The sequence below is a fragment of the Xiphophorus maculatus genome, chromosome 15 (assembly GCF_002775205.1).
Source record: "Xiphophorus maculatus strain JP 163 A chromosome 15, X_maculatus-5.0-male, whole genome shotgun sequence".
In the NCBI taxonomy this organism is placed as follows: Eukaryota; Metazoa; Chordata; class Actinopteri; order Cyprinodontiformes; family Poeciliidae; genus Xiphophorus; species Xiphophorus maculatus.
This window is the reverse complement of record NC_036457.1, coordinates 6794169-6812693: the sequence shown is the minus strand read 5'-3', so window position 1 is coordinate 6812693 and position 18525 is coordinate 6794169. Positions and strand designations below refer to the sequence as shown.

The window sequence follows — 18525 nt, the reverse complement described above, 5'->3', positions numbered from 1 at the left end:
AAATGCATTCTGAAATACTTTTGAATTTGAATGAGAAACACAAGACACAAGCATAAACTTACAGGTCTTGCTCACCTCGGCTCTTTTGGAACACGCTGCAAGGAAAAAAGGAAAAAAGTCAGGAATTGTTGTGTAAAAAGAAACAGCATCTCGTGAAAGTATTTATTCTAGAAACTTTTTGACATCTTGCTGTATAACAACTGCAAACTTGTAGTGTATTTTCTTTAGGGATTTTATGTAATATTGCAACATAAAGTAGTGTGAAATGTGAAGGGAAGCGCTCTAGTCACATTATACTCTGCTGTTTTTGCTCAGCAGAGGAGTGGTGGAAAATGTACACTTCACTCAGCTTAATACACCTTTCACAGGGCCAAACATAGAGTTGGCAGCATTATGCTGTGTGAATAATTATGTTTAAGCAAGGATTCGGAAGCTGATTAGGGTTAGTAGTATGATAAGGGTACTTGGGATAAAAAACTTGTCATTTTCTGTAAACCTTCATATTCCAGCAAGAAAATGACCTGAAGCATTCTACCAGCGCAATTGAGTAAGATCAGAGCATATTTATGTGATGGAATGGCCCAGTCAAAGTTTAAAACTCATGAGAATATGTGGAATCAAACAAGCTCTATCCAGTCTGACTGATTTTGAGTTTCTCTTTTTTTTGTCAAGAAGGGGTAGAATTTCAGTGTGTAGATGCTCAAAGGTTTTAGAAAAATACCTACAAGAAAACTCAACTTATTATTTTTTGTGGCACCTACAATCAGACACACTTTGGGCAGCTGATAACAGCTTCATCCTTTTCTCTGTCTCATGGGGGGCTGGTGGGAAAGAGTTCGGTATCAACTGTCAAGTTGCAGAATATTGAATAGTCTGTTTTTTGCAGTGACACCTCGTTGTTCTTTAAAGTCTAGACAGAAATAATAAACAAGTCTGTTTGCAACGTTCCCTTTGAGCAAGGACTAGTGCCTCTGCATTCCTTTTGTCTTTTAAAATCTCTGTCTGCTCGTTTGTAAAACCTGCATAAAGTGGCATTTCTCTCTCACTAACTATGGCTCTCTGCAGCCACATCATGTCAACATGTATGAAAATGTATTAAATGAAATTATTCAACCACATAAATGAGCTTTAAATATTTTATTGCGTTTTTTGCTCTTTTCCCAACACAAAGATCTTCCTAACATCACAGTAGACAATATAAATAAAAATAGTTTTTATCCCCGTAATTAGTATGTTTTTGTTTTGCTCTGTTTTTGCCTTAAGAATACGACTCGATTTAATCTCCTGTGAAATTACATGATGTAAATGCAGAGCTGCCGTAGGTCTTTTGTTGTGTTTCGCATTTGCAGCCAAGAGTGAAGCATGTTCACCCACACTAGTTGCTCTGACTTATGATTCATAAAATGTGTATGAGGCTGCTCGAAAAAGCCTGTATCTTCGGTCCACATGCAGCAGAGTGCTGCGGTGTTCGACCAAGTGAGACGCCCAGACTTTAATGCATTTCATAAGTTTTAGCAGGAACATGTTGATAAACAAATGCTGATTTGACCATTTTCTTGCTCGCTCTACATTTCGTCCTACTTCTACAATTGACTTTTTTCCTACTAAACTTTGTAAAAAAAAAAAAAAAACATTGGACATTTATTTATTTATTCATTGTTTACGTGCTGTTTTCTAATAAATCCTGCAAGTTCAATTCTGCTTTTAGTTGGTGCTTTTATTGATTCCATTTTTTACATGTAGAAAAGCTATTTTCACCGAGGTACAATTACGAAGTAGGCTTTAAAATAGAGTGTGCAGACTGTAACACCCTGTTGTTTTTCAATGGATCATTCAAAATTTTCTGCATATTGTGTTGATTCTTCATATAATGAGGTAATTTCCTTTTGAATCGCTTTCTTTGAATCCTCCAAAATTGACCAGATCTAATCAGCAAACCAAATATTCAGGGAATGTTATTTCAGTAATGATGTCATTTGAAATTAGAGCCTATCAGTGGAAGCATCCCTTTACCAATATTTAGGCAGAACATGACCTTGTCCTTGCTCAGAATCATTTTAATTCATCACACATCTTTAATCAAGTAGGCTCGTCCAAATTGCAGGTGACAGTCCTTTGTTTTGGATAAACAAACACAGGTTCACCACGTTCACTGTAGCACTGGAGTAAACTATTATTTGTCACGTTGCAACTACAGCTGTGTTTATCTATTTATGGATGTACCGGAGACAGCTGCATATTTGTCTTAACAGTTTTCTCAGCATTTTCAAGAATTATGAGCATGCCACAGGATGAAAAATGAGCTCTGAAGTTAGTTAAAAACGCTTACTGGCAAAAAAAAAATGAGTGTCTTATTATTATGGTGGCCTATTTTCAGAGGACTTGACTCATGCATAGGTGATGCGATTAAACTTAACTGCTTCAGCCTGTTAAGTGAAAGACTGAGCAACTAAAGGAGATCAGGAATTTTAGGTTTCAGAGGGAAACGAGGCTTAGATGAACATAGGAAGCCAAGAATTTTTTTTGTCACTATTTACAGTTTTTTATATATTGCCAAAATTAATACGTAATCAATTACAAATTTATTGATGGAACCTGACTTAATGTCGTGTTTTGATTGTTGATTCTATGTTGCAATTTGTTTCTGTGTTTGATATGATGTAAAGTACTTTGAAATGCCTTGCTGCGGAAATGTGCTATACAAATAAAATTTGATTGATTTGATTGAATACTAATAAGAAAATAAGGAAATGTTGTCTTATTTTTCATCTTGGAAGGTATTCTATTTGTAACATCTTGCTGAAAATAGATACAGTGTCCATAAATTGTACATCAAACTGCATCTGATAGTGTTATGTTCCGGGGTTCTGGCTGCATGGTGGGAGTTCCTGTGCACCCTTATTACCTTTTACCACCAGATGGCGACAGGTTCCGGCTGGAGTGCGGTGCATTATTATCCGCAGCTGTTCGTGATCATCTTCATCAGCGGCGCAGACTTAAGGAGTTGGCCGCCAGTCCAGCGTCGCCTGAGTGTTAGCCAGTCACGGTACCTCTGAGCCCGTCTCTGTATTTCTAGTTGTCTTGAACATTCTAGTAATTATCTTTGTTTACTCCGTTGCCTTTTAGGTGATCCTTTGATGAGATCCCGGTTGAATTCCTGGTTTATGTACCACCCTCGTGACGCCGTGGAAAGTATCCACAGGTTGCCCGAGTTCCCAGACTCACCTCTCCGTTGTTTGGCAATTATCTCCTGGACCCCACGGCTGGCGGCCGTACCACTCCTCCGTCTCCCCGCTGCACCCGTGCCTACCTGTCCGCTGCCCGCCGCACTCCTCCGTTGTTCCTGGACCCACCAAGAACCGAGACCCCGGACATACTTTGTTTCCCCTCCAAGACTCTGTTCATCTGCAACAAGTAAGATCAGCCTGTTTTTTCCCAGAAAGATTTCCTTCCTTCCCACGACCCCTGAACTCACCACTCTGCTCTTTCCTCGTAGTGAACCATTGTTGCCGTCACTGTTTTTGCCCCTGGACCAGACCATCCTGATTCTCGCTGATAATTGTGTGATCATTATTAAATCATTTAACACTGATCCTACCTCTCCTGTCTTGTGTTCTGCATGTGGGCTTGTTAAAAACTACCATCATGACAGAACACTCAGGCCAACAAATCAGCCCAGCAGACGCAATCCGGAGAGCCTTAGCCGAACAACAATCTACATTGCAAACTCATGAAAACGCATTAAGAGAGTTAAGTAGAATCCAAACTGAAACGAACCAACAACTGTCTGAATTAACCCGTTTCCTTCGAGGTTCAGCCCCTCAAACTTCTCCTCCAGATCCCGCTCCAGCTTCTGACTCAGCTCTTGCTTCAAACCCAGCTCCGGAGATCCAATCCACGTTTTCTGAGGTCCGTCCACCTACACCCGAAAGATTCACAGGTGACCGGAGAAAATGTAATGGTTTTCTCCTTCAATGCTCGATAATGTTCAATCACTCCCCGAGAAGCTTCCCTTACGACAGCTCCAAGATTGCATACGTCCTGTCCTCGTTGTCGGGACAAGCTTTGTTATGGGCCGAAGCTCGTTTCCCAGATCCAGCACGCTATGGCTGTTCATTTGATGAATTCATAAAAGAGTTAAGACAGGTGTTTTGTCAAGATGCTGACCAGTCATTTAATTCCAGAGAGTTGTGGAATATTAAACAAGGAAATAGAACTGTGGCGGAATTTTCCGTTGATTTCCGCATCAAGGCTGCAGCGACAGGCTGGAACCCAGCCGCGCTTAAGAGCGCATATTATAACGCGTTAAATGAAAACATTAAGGATGAGCTGGCTACTTTTGAAGAACCTAGGACCCTAGAGGAATTAATTAGCCAGACCATCCGACTGGATCACAGAATCCGGTCCCGAAGGAGAGATTGGGGTCGTAGGAGCCAACCATTTAGACACCTCGGTGGCTCCGCTTCCCCCTCGGCAGTTTCTCCGCCCCGAGCCTTTCAGGAACCCGAGCCCATGCAGTTAGGTCGGACTCGCCTGACTCCTGGGAGCGCCAGCGGCGCATTTCAGCCCGCCTTTGTATTTATTGTGGTTCCCCGGGTCATTTTCTGGCCAACTGTCCGGTTCGTTTAAACCTCCCGGTCCGCCCGTAGCAGCGAGGAGGTTGGCGGACCATCCCAGCGAAAAAGACTCTCCTCGCTTACTGTTGCCCGCAACCATTTTGATTCAGACCCAGTCATTTTCTTTATCCGCCCTGGTCGACTCTGGTTGCGAACAAGATTTGATCGACGACTCCCTGGTGAAACAGATGAAAATAGAGACCGAACCACTACCTGTTCCACTGCGAGTCACAGCATTAGATGGAAAAACGCTGCCACACATCACACATAAAACCAAACCACTCCACCTCATCATTTCTGGTAACCACAGTGAGTTTATTTCATTTTTTGTATTTTCATCAGCCAATTCCCCCATAATTTTAGGTTTCCACTGGTTACAACTTCACAACCCACAAATAAACTGGACCGAAAAACACCTAGAGTCCTGGTCCGCTTCTTGTCACTCATCTTGTCTCCGCTCAGCTGTTCCCCCAGGTCCTCCGCCGGCTGAGCCTCAGGAGGCGGACCCGGTCGATCTCTCCACAATCCCCTCTGAATACCACGACCTCGCTCCGGTGTTCAGTAAGTCCAAGGCTCTTTCTCTCCCTCCTCACCGTCCATATGATTGTTCCATAGACCTCCTGCCGGGGGCTCCGTTACCCACCAGTCGCTTATACAATATTTCTCGACCTGAAAGAGACACTATGGACAAATATATAAAGGAGTCTTTGGCAGCCGGTGTAATCCGCACCTCATCTTCCCCTCTGGGAGCTGGATTTTTTTTTTGTGGGGAAGAAAGATGGATCCCTGAGACCCTGCATAGACTATAGAGGGTTAAACAATATTACAGTTAAGAATAAGTATCCCCTGCCATTATTATCATCTGCCTTCGAACCGGTGCACGGTGCTACAGTTTTTTCCAAACTCGACCTGAGAAACGCTTACCATCTTCTGCGCATACGCAAGGGTGACGAGTGGAAGACTGCATTTAAGACACCTACTGGCCATTTTGAGTACTGCGTGATGCCTTTTGGCTTATCCAATGCGCCTGCATTTTTTCAAGCCCTGGTAAACGATGTTTTAAGAGACTTTCTGAACATCTTTGTTTTCGTATACCTGGATGACATTCTCATTTATTCACAGACTCTAGAGACACACAGACGCCACGTTCGCATGGTTCTCCAAAGACTGCTCGAGAACAAACTATTTGTCAAAGCTGAGAAGTGTGAGTTCCACAAGCCGTCAATTTCCTTCTTGGGTTTCATGTTAGGGGGCGGACAGGTACGGCCAACGGAGGAAAAGATCCAGGCAGTACTGCAGTGGCCCACACCCGAAACCCGCAAGCAGCTCCAACGCTTCCTCGGATTTGCAAACTTTTACCGCCGTTTTATCAGAAACTACAGTCAGACAGCTTTACCACTAACTGCACTAACCTCTTCCAAGATCCCTTTTAGTTGGACTCCGGAGGCTGAAGCGGCGTTCTCACGCCTCAAGACCCTCTTCGCCAACGCACCCATCCTGATTCAGCCAGACCCGTCCCGACAGTTCATTGTCGAGGTCGACGCCTCGGACACCGGAGTTGGTGCGGTTTTATCCCAGATCTCTCCTGGCGACAATAAAACTCACCCATGTGCCTTTTTTTCCCGCAGATTATCACCTCCAGAGAGAAACTATGATGTGGGAGATCGGGAGCTACTAGCTGTAAAATTAGCCCTGGAAGAATGGAGACATTGGCTGGAGGGAGCGGAGCATCCGGTGCTGGTCTGGACCGATCACAAGAACTTGTCCTACCTTCAGTCTGCCCGGAGGCTCAACCCACGCCAGTCACGCTGGTCGCTATTTTTCTCTCGATTCAATCTCTCCATCTCATATCGCCCTGGTTCCCGTAACATCAAACCTGACGCACTTTCCCGCCTGTATTCGTCTGATGATTCCGAGAAGGCCCCTGCCACTATTCTTCCTCCCAGTTGTACAGTCGCCACCGTTACCTGGGAGATCGAAGACATCATTACACAAGCTCAGTTGACAGAACCTGCACCCGACACCTGTCCTCCCAACAAGCTCTATGTTCCTGTCTCTGTCCGAGCCCGTTTTCTCCACTGGATCCATGCCTCAAAATTCTCTGCACATCCCGGAATAAGCCGTACCATTGCACTCGTCCTCCGCAAGTTTTGGTGGCCTTCTGTCCATAAAGATGTCAGTGAGTATGTCCAAGCCTGCACCACCTGTTCCAGAAATAAGACCTCACCAACCTCCATCTGGTCTCCTGCAACCTCTCCCCATCCCCAAACGGCCATGGTCTCACATATCTATAGATTTTGTTACCGGCCTACCTCCTTCCAAGGGCATGACCGCCGTCCTCTCCATCGTCGACCGTTTCTCCAAGACCTGCCACTTCGTTCCTCTCCGTAAGTTACCCACGGCTTTTCAAACCGCTCAACTTCTGATCAAACACGTTTTCCGACTCCATGGCATCCCACAGGACATCCTCTCTGACCGAGGTCCTCAGTTCGTCTCTCAGGTTTGGAAAAGTTTCTGTTCGGCTCTCAACGCATCTGTCTCACTCTCTTCCGGCTTTCACCCCCAGACAAACGGTCAAACCGAACGGCTCAACCAGGACCTGGAAACCACCCTCCGCTGCTTCACCTCCACCAACCCCTCTGACTGGTCCCAATTCCTCCCTTGGGTGGAGTACGCTCACAACAGCCACATCTCGGCAGCTACCGGTATGTCCCCGTTCGAGGCTTCCATTGGTTATCAACCCCCTCTTCTTTCCTCAGAGGAAGAGGATATTTCAGTCACCTCAGTCCGTCATCACATCCGCCGTTGTCGGAAAGTCTGGAACACCGTTATCCGTAACCTCAACCACACTGCAGATAGAAATAAGCGCCTGGCTGACCGGAAGAGGAGACCAGCACCCATATACGTCCCAGGTCAACAGGTTTGGCTTTCTTCATGTGACGTTCCGCTCAAATCCATTTCCAGAAAGCTCTCTCCCCGATACATTGGTCCCTTCCCCATTGAAACCGTAATCAGTCCGTCTGCTGTCCGTCTCCGTCTGCCCGCCTCCCTCCGCGTCCACCCCACCTTCCATGTGTCCCAGATCAAACCTGTCCAGACCAGCACGCTCTGCCCTCCAGCCGAACCCCCTCCACCCCCCCGTGACATTGATGGTCATCCTGCTTACACCGTCCGTCGGATCGTGGACTCCCGTCGGCGAGGTCGCGGCTGGCAGTACCTCGTCGATTGGGAGGGCTACGGTCCGGAGGACAGATCCTGGATCTCTGGGGTTCTTCCATCCTGGACCCTTCCCTTATCTCCGACTATCGTTCCTCGTTGCCTTCCAGTTCGTCTAGGCCGCCAGGTGGCGACCGTTGAGGGGGGGGTACTGTTATGTTCCGGGGTTCTGGCTGCATGGTGGGAGTTCCTGTGCACCCTTATTACCTTTTACCACCAGATGGCGACAGGTTCCGGCTGGAGTGCGGTGCATTATTATCCGCAGCTGTTCGTGATCATCTTCATCAGCGGCGCAGACTTAAGGAGTTGGCCGCCAGTCCAGCGTCGCCTGAGTGTTAGCCAGTCACGGTACCTCTGAGCCCCCTGAGCCCGTCTCTGTATTTCTAGTTGTCTTGAACATTCTAGTAATTATCTTTGTTTACTCCGTTGCCTTTTAGGTGATCCTTTGATGAGATCCCGGTTGAATTCCTGGTTTATGTACCACCCTCGTGACGCCGTGGAAAGTATCCACAGGTTGCCCGAGTTCCCAGACTCACCTCTCCGTTGTTTGGCAATTATCTCCTGGACCCCACGGCTGGCGGCCGTACCACTCCTCCGTCTCCCCGCTGCACCCGTGCCTACCTGTCCGCTGCCCGCCGCACTCCTCCGTTGTTCCTGGACCCACCAAGAACCGAGACCCCGGACATACTTTGTTTCCCCTCCAAGACTCTGTTCATCTGCAACAAGTAAGATCAGCCTGTTTTTTCCCAGAAAGATTTCCTTCCTTCCCACGACCCCTGAACTCACCACTCTGCTCTTTCCTCGTAGTGAACCATTGTTGCCGTCACTGTTTTTGCCCCTGGACCAGACCATCCTGATTCTCGCTGATAATTGTGTGATCATTATTAAATCATTTAACACTGATCCTACCTCTCCTGTCTTGTGTTCTGCATGTGGGCTTGTTAAAAACTACCATCATGACAGATAGTGATTATTGATCCAGATTTCAAGGTTAATTTTCATGTCTCCCACTTGTTCAAAATGCTGTTGCCCTTTATGTAACTGGAACACACAGGAAGGAGCACATCTCACCTATTCTGACCTCAAGCCTTCTTCTTCTTTCCAATGCATACATGGTCTTGCTCTGCCACACCCCTCTGACTTGCCTTTCCTTCCTTCATTGCCCCTGGGATCAGCTATCCATTTGCTATTGGCTGTCCCCAAAGCAAGGTTTGAAACACTGACGCATGGAAACTTTACAATGTTACTTTTCAAATTCTAATGTCCTGTGAGAGCTAGCTATGCTTCAGTGCTAAAACCACCTGGTTTATATACAAGAAAAAGTAAGGGAGGTACTTTTTAGCAGGCATGTTTTTATAATTTTGCCCTCCGCCATAACAGTATCACAACATGTACACTGTTTAAGTTGAGTTGCTACATCTTCATGATACCACAAGGGGGTGATGAGCGCTACTCCTTTTGTTGATGTTGCAATAAAAAAGAAAAGATAAGCATGAATAGATGGTGTTTTCCATTCTCTTTTCATTATAATCATTATTGCTTGATTCAGGCATTATTAATTAAACCAGCAATTGTCAAAGGAGGGGGTTAATGGTTTCCTCTGGGAGGCTGTGTACGTACACTGAGAGAATCAATCTGTTGCTGAGGTGCTTCTATGACTGAGCAGTATCTGACAGTGGGTAGTAAAGTACCGGCCAATGTTCCCTTAACTCAGACGACAGCCACCTTTTCATCTGTCAGCTAGTGCTCAAGATGTTCGATGATGTGCCATCGTCTCAGCTGAAGGCTGAGGGTGGTGGACGCAGACAGGCTGAAGAAATTGATTCGCAAGGCCAGTAATGAGGGGGTGGAACTGAACTCTCTGATGGACGTGTCAAAAGAGAGGATGTTGTCCAAGTTAATGACAACTCTGGACAACACTTTACACCCACATGTTGGACAGGCACAGTCAGTCAATAATAGGCTCACTCCACCATGATGCAACAGTGAATGCCATTTTTTTATTATTATTATTTTTTCTTATAATTCAGATTGGAAGAAAGGAGTGGAAATGAATAACAGCAGATTTATACCAGAGTAAACATGATATCTCTGCTGTGTGCTTTAAGTAGCACATACTCATAATAATACATACAAATGTTGCTTTAAACATGTCAATGTGAAATAAACAAAAAATGAACTTTGAAAGTAAAATAACATATCCATTTTAACAAAACAAGAGTGACATAATGTAAACAATAAATACATTTCTGCCGATAAAATGTTTTTTAACATCTCTCCACATTGGTGGTTTTATACAGAGATGAATAACTATTAAAAAAAAACGTTAGGACACATTTATTTACCATGAAGGGTGTAATTTGGCTGTGGATGTGTTATGACAACAGAGCAACATACCATGTAGAAACATCGACATTAAATGAGGTTAAGCCTTTCCTGTTTTAGATCATATAGAACTTACTATAATATTAGAGACTTATCTTTAGATATTATGAATGAGATATTATACAGGACAGAGGGGCCCAGATTAAAAGGTTTTCCTTCCCAGGATTTATCAAAGGGGTTTGTGTCAGGAAAGGCATCTGCCCTTAAACATCTGCCAAGTCTGTGTGTATGCAGCTGTGGAGTGGGAAAGGCTGCTGTGCTCTGGCAACCCCATGGAGGGAAGAGCAGAAGAAGAACAACAACATGAATCAGATAATATATTTCACCAAATTTCACCAAAAGACTTTGTTTGACTCTTAATATAAAACAGATTTCTTGCCAACAGACATCACTCAAAGTAAAGGGCATTCAGATGGTGAAACTGTAACAATTTAGTTTAAAATAGATTCAAATTTATTAAATTCTTGTTTCTAGGTAATACAATTTATTTCAAATGTTGTACCTCATAGAGTTTTATTCAAATTTATAGAATGTTACTCATCAGTATTTGTGAATATTGTTACTTTTCTCAAGTTTAGTTTGTTGGAAAACAGAGTTTTTTCCCCTATCCATGCATATTAACATGCTCAAAAGGGCATGGTGTTCTGAATCTGGGGCGTCTGACATTTCACACTCAGCAACAATCAGATAGTCAAATTACAGCTGTTCTGGAAATCACACAAGACATCCCTCCACTCTGCACGGTTTACTCTCCCCAGAGCTATTTTTTGTCTTATCCAGGGATTCAAAGTGAGTCAGTGTGGAGGACAAAATGTTATGTACCACAACTGAAACGCAGATGGCTTCAAGCTTTGCTTCAGCCATCACTCACTGCTAACTCACGGGTTAGCATGCCAAGCAAGTCAGAGAAAACTGTCACAGTACACCAGTGAGTTTTGCGAACCAACCTGCTGCCCAAAAGTCTAGCTGCCCCATGTGCTGAACATTACGAAGTCTGCAACTGCTGTGTGACTAACAAGCTGATTTAAAACTAAGTTTGGGCATTTTTGGAAGGGTTTTCTGCATTATTTTTGTGGTTAGGTGTAACATTAACACATTTCTCTTTGTTTTTATTTGGGATTCTAATTACTACGGTAATACAAAGTAGTGTATTATTGTGGAGTTGAAGAACTTCACAATAAGTAAGTTAAAGGATCATCTTTCACATTAAGCAAAGTGTATTTGAGTCTACAAAACATTGCATATCACCCATTTTAATCATCATTTTAATAATGAAACATGGTGGTGGCAGCATTATGTTATAGAAATACTTTTTTTGAATTTGTAGGAAAGCAGGTCAGAGCTGATGGGAAGATTGATGGAGATAGATACAGGGCAATTCTACAGGAAATCTGCAAACAGCTAAAGCGACAGTGGAATCAGTTAGATTAAAACAGACCTATTATAAGTTCAGACCTAAATCCAATTGGCAATCAGTTGCAAGACTTGAAAATTGCTTTTCACAAAAACTCTTCAACCAAACTCTGCTGAGCTTTAGCTATTTTGCATAGAATAAAAGACAGACATTTTACACCCTAAACTTGTAAAGCTGGTAGACATAAACTAAACACTTTTTTTTTCCAAATAAATGTTCTTTAACTTCACAATAACCCATTGCTTTGTATTACCATAATAAATAAAATTCCAAATAAAAATACTGAATTTTTGGATTAAATTTGCAGATAGAGTTAGAAAAGTTCAAAGCGTATCAAGACTTTTGTAAATTCTTTATTTTTTTCACTCGTACTGCATTTAGGCATTCTTAAAAGCACTCAATGACTTTTCACCTTAGATAGGAGCAGTTTTTGTGTGAATACAAAGATAGTGATCTTGCACCCTTGCTATCTTGCACCCTGACCGAATGCAACCAGACTTTTCTTACCAATTCTTGAGTAATGAGAAACCTAAATAGAGAAATTGTGCTGGTCCTGCAATATGCAATAGTGCAAAATCTTATAGGGGCACTAATTCATGAACAGAAAATATGCATTAAGGCAATATAGATTTCTTTGCTAAGAAAAATGCTTTTACAGACATTGCATCAACTGTTAGTCGGTTTTATAGGCTCCACTTCCATGCCAGTAAAGTTAATTGCATGAAACCACTTAATGGCCCATCTGCAGACACTCCCAGAAATGTGGTAAACATAACCCAGGAGACAACATATGGTACCAGCAGTGAAACGATGCTACTGTGAGGCACTGGCGTATCCCAGACTGAGACTCATCTGAGGGAGATGTTCTCCAGCGCTATTTATGTTCAATACATCAAAGCTTCATATGGGGTGAGAAAACTTGAGTTTCTCTCATCTCACTGCTTTAATGTTTTCTCAGACAAAACAATATACTGGCCACTTATTGTGCAGGAGGTGTGAGACTCAGCAATTGAGGAAGAGGGCATTCACTGTGGTTTGAATCATTGAAAGAAGCTTTATCAGCAACCAGACAAGTTGTGACATGAAAACATGTTCTTTCCTAACCAGTCTGCTCATTTATAAAAACAAGCGAGTAATCTTTTTACATTTGCAGCTTTTCATTGTATATATGGATAAAAACATTATTATTGGCTCAGTGTCTCGGATAACTTTTTTTTTTAAACTGTTTTTTATTTTATTTTTTTTATCTAAGATACATTTTATTCATATCAGCCATTGTTAGCAGCCATGCCTGAGTTGTTTGGTTAATTGCACCTGCGATGCTGACTGAATCATGGCCTAATTCAAATCCCAAAGAGTCATTGTTACATTCTGTCTTGTGTCTGTGGCTTTAAAATGTCAAATAATCCATCTGTTGTGTTTCATTTCCTCTAAAAAAGTCACTTAGCTCCCATGTTTTTCATGAACACCCTGCAGACTTTGTCAAGTGGAGTCAACATTGCAGAAACACAATTGAATACATGGAAATCAGATCATTCACACTCACTGACTTTGATCTGTTTTTGTTAGGGCCCACTCTTTGTTCTTATTCATAACAGGATCTGACTCTTAATTGTTGGCCTGCAATGTGATTGAGCTTGCTGATAAGTGGCTGTGTCCAGTTTCTCCAGTGGAGCGGAGATACTGGTGTGAAAACATGATACAACATCCATGAATCATCACATCTCTTCAGAGTAGAAATTATTGGCATCCTAAGATTAGCTGCATATTTTTTTTGTTTTTGGTCAGACGTGTGCTGTTTTTGTTCAGAGGTTGTTTTTGAATAAACTGCTCTTCTTTTGTGTATTGAATGTCTTTGACCTTCCCTTTCACCTTCAGTTGTTAAAATAGATTTAATGAGTCACCGAGGGTACTCTCTTTGTTTTATGTTGTATTGTGTTTTTATTTTGCTTTTTGGGGACGGGGGGTTGTTTAATGTAGATGGTTTCCTTTATCACTCAGTCAATCAGATGTAGGTGTCTAAAAGGTTGACCAATCTGAGGTCTTGACTCTTCATGCTTTTGTTTTAAAACTTGACAAAGTCTGAGCACTGGGGTCCATGTGTTTCACAGACACTTCTACCACCATATTTTAGACTTCCTTCCTGTCTTGCCCAATGTCTGATTGAATCCTCTGCATACCTCAGGTTTTTTTTAATTCTTTTTTTCTAAGATAGACATGCTTGGCTTTAGCAAACTCGACAGCTCCCTAAGTTTCCCCAAGGCCCTAAGGCTACAAGGCTGGTCCCATCCATCCTACATAGAACAATTATTTCAGCCACTTTTATCCTGTATTTCAGTCTTTTTGGTCAAGATCTATCACATCCTGTCAGTCTGAAACTTTTTTTAAAATGGGCTGTAAAACACCTACAAGGAGTATGAAAGGAAGTCTAGGTGTGATTTGAAGCCCTTGTAGGACAAACTATAACCTGGATGGCAGAGTGTCTACATCATAACATGAGGAAGGTTCACAGTCTGATGGCGACTCAGTTCAATCAATACCAGAATAATTATGTCAGCCTTTCTGTTCCCTTGTGAAAACTGATTTGTATGCTTCAAAGATAAAAACGTGTTCCATCTCTTCTTCTTCTTCACCATAACATTTATGTTAAACTCACTTTGTGATATCGAGTGATTTTATATTTTATATAAGATTTTATATAAAAACTGCAACATATTGGTGTTGACAAATGCGTTCAGATTATTTTTTTTTCTCTGCGCGCAGTTCTTGTGTTTTATTGCAGTTCACCCCGACGTTGAGTGATGAGAATTTAAATATATTCTACCTATAAGCCTTCGCTGTCGTGTGCCTCGCTCCTATGCGCCATGGAGCGATTGGCAGCTTCATGGGTTGGGCAGACAAAGCTCTATATGAAAACACGTGACGGGGTTCGGAGAAGCTGCGCCTCATAAGAGTGAAGACACAAAGAAAAAGGCTGGAGAGACGCTGGAGGCAGCAGCAGCAGCATCGACACTTCCAACCTGTTTCCAGAGAGAAGGAGCGCACTCCGGGTGACAACTTCGACTTCCACAAAAACTTCAGCTGCATTACGAACTAAAAACAAAGGGATAAAACTGAAAAAATTAGTATTGCTAATTGAATGCATGGCTGTTTTTTCTGAGATCTAAGACTTTTTGTGGTTCAGCAATGCGCTTCTGGCTCGGATTTACGCACGACAATAAAGGGCGATTCTGCACACTTGAAATAATTATGTAAGGTAAAGAAACACTTTCATTCGTTTCTGTCTTTAAATAACAGTAGCAGAGGGGCTTATGTTGTTATATTAGCAGTAATAAATTAAAATTCCATATTTGACGAAATATCGCACAATTATATCTTAGTAAGAGTTTGACATAAATAATAATTTTGTCACTAAATTTTACTATTGCAATCAGTAGTGAAACCAATAGTGAAACTGCAACAAATTGCTCTTCTAAATCCGTTAGGCACTTTAGTAGATGATACTAACAAGCTTGAGAAGCCAAATGTAAAAGAAGTCTAGGTTTGTTTAAGTTGTTCTAGTTATAAAAAGTGTTTTAATGTGTTTTTGTCCGCTGGTTGCCTGTAGGTGCCTATTGAGTATTAAAGTCCATAGAAATAAGAAATCATGGAGTGTATGCATAATCAAAAACTGAGCCAGATTAGTTGAAAATTAGATTTTAATTATTGAGTAGCTTCATGACTTTCTATGTCAAACATTTGTAGTGAAATGTTGTAATTATGTGAAGGTTATTTTTTGTAAATGGAATCTTTCTGCATCAGAGGCAAAGGCTGGACTTTTGCAAACACACCAAAGAAAAAAAATTATTCCGGGCAATAGAGATGTTCAAAAATCTAATATTTTTTTGTTATCAATCTGTAGGTTGTTCCGTCATCTCAGACTGCAGTATTATCCTCAGACACAGCCATGAAATCTGTGCTCGATGGGGTGGCAGACACCACCTTCCGGACTATTACATCTGGGTTGCAGTATCTAGGCTCCAACGACGCCAACTATGATGACCCCATCAATGACTTGAACTTAAAGGGCAGCTTGTCCATGCAGAAGCCCCTGTCTGCTTTTCGCAGCAAGGTACCTGCAGATGAAGAGCTTATCCTCAAGGGCATCCCCTTCTTCCCCACCAATGCCACAGACTTGTTTGGCAACAGGACCACATTTAGAGATGAGACTAATAATATACAATGTGGCGAGAACTTTATGGACATGGAGTGTTTCATGATCCTGACTCCCAGCCAGCAGCTAGCTGTGGCTGTCATGTCTCTGACTTTGGGTACTTTTACAGTGCTGGAGAACCTGGTGGTGCTCTGCGTCATTCTGCAGTCCCGCACCCTGCGCTGCCGCCCGTCCTACCACTTCATTGGCAGCCTTGCAGTGGCTGACCTCCTGGGCAGCGTCATCTTTGTCTACAGTTTTTTGGACTTCCATGTTTTCCACAGGAAGGACAGCCCCAATGTGTTTCTCTTCAAGCTGGGTGGAGTCACTGCATCGTTCACGGCATCAGTCGGGAGCCTCTTCCTCACTGCTATCGACCGCTACATCTCCATACACCGGCCACTTGCCTACAGGCGCATTGTAACTCGAACCAAGGCTGTCATAGCCTTCAGTGTGATGTGGACACTCTCGATCATCATCGCAGTGCTACCTCTGCTTGGCTGGAACTGTAAACGTCTCAACTCAGTCTGCTCAGACATATTCCCCCTGATTGATGAGAACTACCTGATGTTCTGGATCTTCCTGACCAGTGTCTTGGTTATTTTCATCATCTACGCCTATATATACATCCTGTGGAAGGCACACCACCATGCTGTGCGCATGCTAAGTCGCGCCTCCCAGAAGAGTCTTGTTATCTATTCAGCAGATGGGACTAAAGTGCAGACTACACGCCCTGATCAGGCACGCATGGACATCCGTTTAGCCAAGACCCTGGTGCTCATCCTGGTGGTGCTGGTAATCTGCTGGGGTCCCTTGCTTGCCATCATGGTGTACGACCTCTTCTGGAAGATGGACGATGACATCAAGACAGTGTTTGCATTCTGCAGCATGCTCTGTCTTCTCAACTCCACCGTTAACCCCATCATCTACGCCTTGAGGAGCAAGGACCTGCGGCGTGCCTTCCTCAGCTCCTGCAACCTCTGCCGGAGCAGTTCCCAGCAGCTGGACAATAGCCTCGAGTCGGACTGCCAGAACAGAAATGCCAACATTTCTGCCAACAGGGCTGCAGAGAGTTGCGTGAAGACCACTGTGAAAATAGCCAAAGTAACAATGTCTGTGTCGACGGAAACATCTGCTGAAGCTGTCTAATTAGCCATCAAGGGGGGAAAAGTGTAAATGTCATCCACCTTGAACCCCATTTCACATGAAAAGCAAAGGTTGGGCATTCCAGAAAATTTCTCTCCTGAAAGTTCTTGACTCTCATTCTCACACAGATGCTTTAGTGGCTCCATTATTTTATTTTGGTGGATAAGTACATAGAGTGCCAAAGTGCCAAATGGTATTGGAAGATCATAGAAGGGACTTGCAATTTGAAAAGGACTTGGAAAGACTATCATAAGTCTGCTGTTTGCCACAGACTTCTTGATATCCAGTCAGCAAAGGCATATTATATTTTTGTACTGTGAATTCAGGTTTTGAAAAACTCTATCTTCATTTATGGGATAAGGGGCTACTGCAATTTCTAAGTAGAGATGTTTTACAGTGTCATGTAGAACTTGGTATGTGTCTCGAACCATACGTATTACTATTCATCGCGCCTTGACTTCCTATAGGCTTCATGTTGCATAAATGCATTTTTGAAACTGAATTTTAAAAAATATATATTATTTTGTTCCAGAATTGTATGATTTCTGATATCACTCAGAGAATTATCAATGTGTGGGGAGATATTTTTGAGAAATGAAAGGTCAGGTAAAGTTATAAACCATGAAATATCAACTCGGACTTGTAGGTGTAAAATATATTTACGAAATCTCATTTTTCAGTGGTAAAGTGATTTCTTTACTAGCTGCCTGCTCTTGCAGGGTAAAATATCTTTATTCAGTTATGTACCAAACAAATGTACAGTGTTTAATTGCAAATGAAGTGTTCCAGTTCAGCTATCCAGCCAAGTCAATTCAAACGCCAAGCTTTTTTTGTTTAAAGCCTGAAAGATAAAAAAAAAAAAACAGAAGAAGAAAAAAAGAGAACAACACAGTGCTGGTCACTACTGTTGGAAATTAAAAATGTTTTCAGACTAAGGCTCCTTTTGTCAAATGTTTAATTTTATTGGACTCCGCCTTGTATGTATGTGTGGTACCTTGTGACTTAGTGATCTGTTTCCAACCCTAAAGCCTTTTAATCATTGCAGTGAATTTTTCTTAGTGCTACTGTTGCATAAAACAAAAGAAACCAATGCACAGGGCTGTTGAATTGGTTTTGACGTGACTCTGAATAACATAAAAATAACTGCTGTTAATTTTTTACCTTTCAAAATAAAGAAACAAAGGTCAGTGGCTTGTAACTTAAATGGAAGTTTGTGTGTAAGACTTATGTGAAGAACAAAACTGACCTTAGATAATCCAACATAGCAAAGATGTGGTTTTTTCTGATAGATGATGTAGAACTTTTAATCTAGAAATCTCACAGCAGAATTGTTCTGTAAACATTTATCTCATTGTGAAGTTTTCCAGACAGCTGTTTATCAATATGCTTCTGCTGGCTCTTGTAATTTTAAATATTAAAGATCAAATGTCAACTTGTGGCTTATGTACATTGGTGGCATAATGAGGAATCTATGACTTCAAAATCACCTTCGGTCAAGTGTTTCTGGTATTGCTGTGTTAAAACTTTTGAATAAAGTTGCAGCTGGTGTCATGTTG

General features: G+C 42.4%; 1 protein-coding gene across 2 annotated transcripts; it reads left to right on the top strand.

Annotated features, from left to right (window-relative positions):
- Nucleotides 1-14544: 14544 nt before the first annotated feature.
- Nucleotides 14545-18525, top strand: cnr1 (cannabinoid receptor 1). 2 transcript variants are annotated; one of them, XM_005803099.2, is made up of 2 exons: nucleotides 14545-14882; nucleotides 15533-18525. In XM_005803099.2, the coding sequence occupies exon 2, from the start codon at nucleotides 15578-15580 to the stop codon at nucleotides 16970-16972; it is 1395 nt and encodes a 464-aa protein (XP_005803156.1). In that variant the 5' UTR covers nucleotides 14545-14882; nucleotides 15533-15577; the 3' UTR covers nucleotides 16973-18525. The 2 variants fall into 2 exon arrangements, with proteins under 2 accessions (XP_005803156.1, XP_005803155.1); XM_005803098.2 differs by having other exon boundaries at nucleotides 14546-14887.

Excerpts from the sequence above, each read along its gene's own strand:
- cnr1 (XM_005803099.2), top strand. The coding sequence starts at position 15,578 with ATGAAATCTGTGCTCGATGGGGTGGCAGACACCACCTTCCGGACTATT.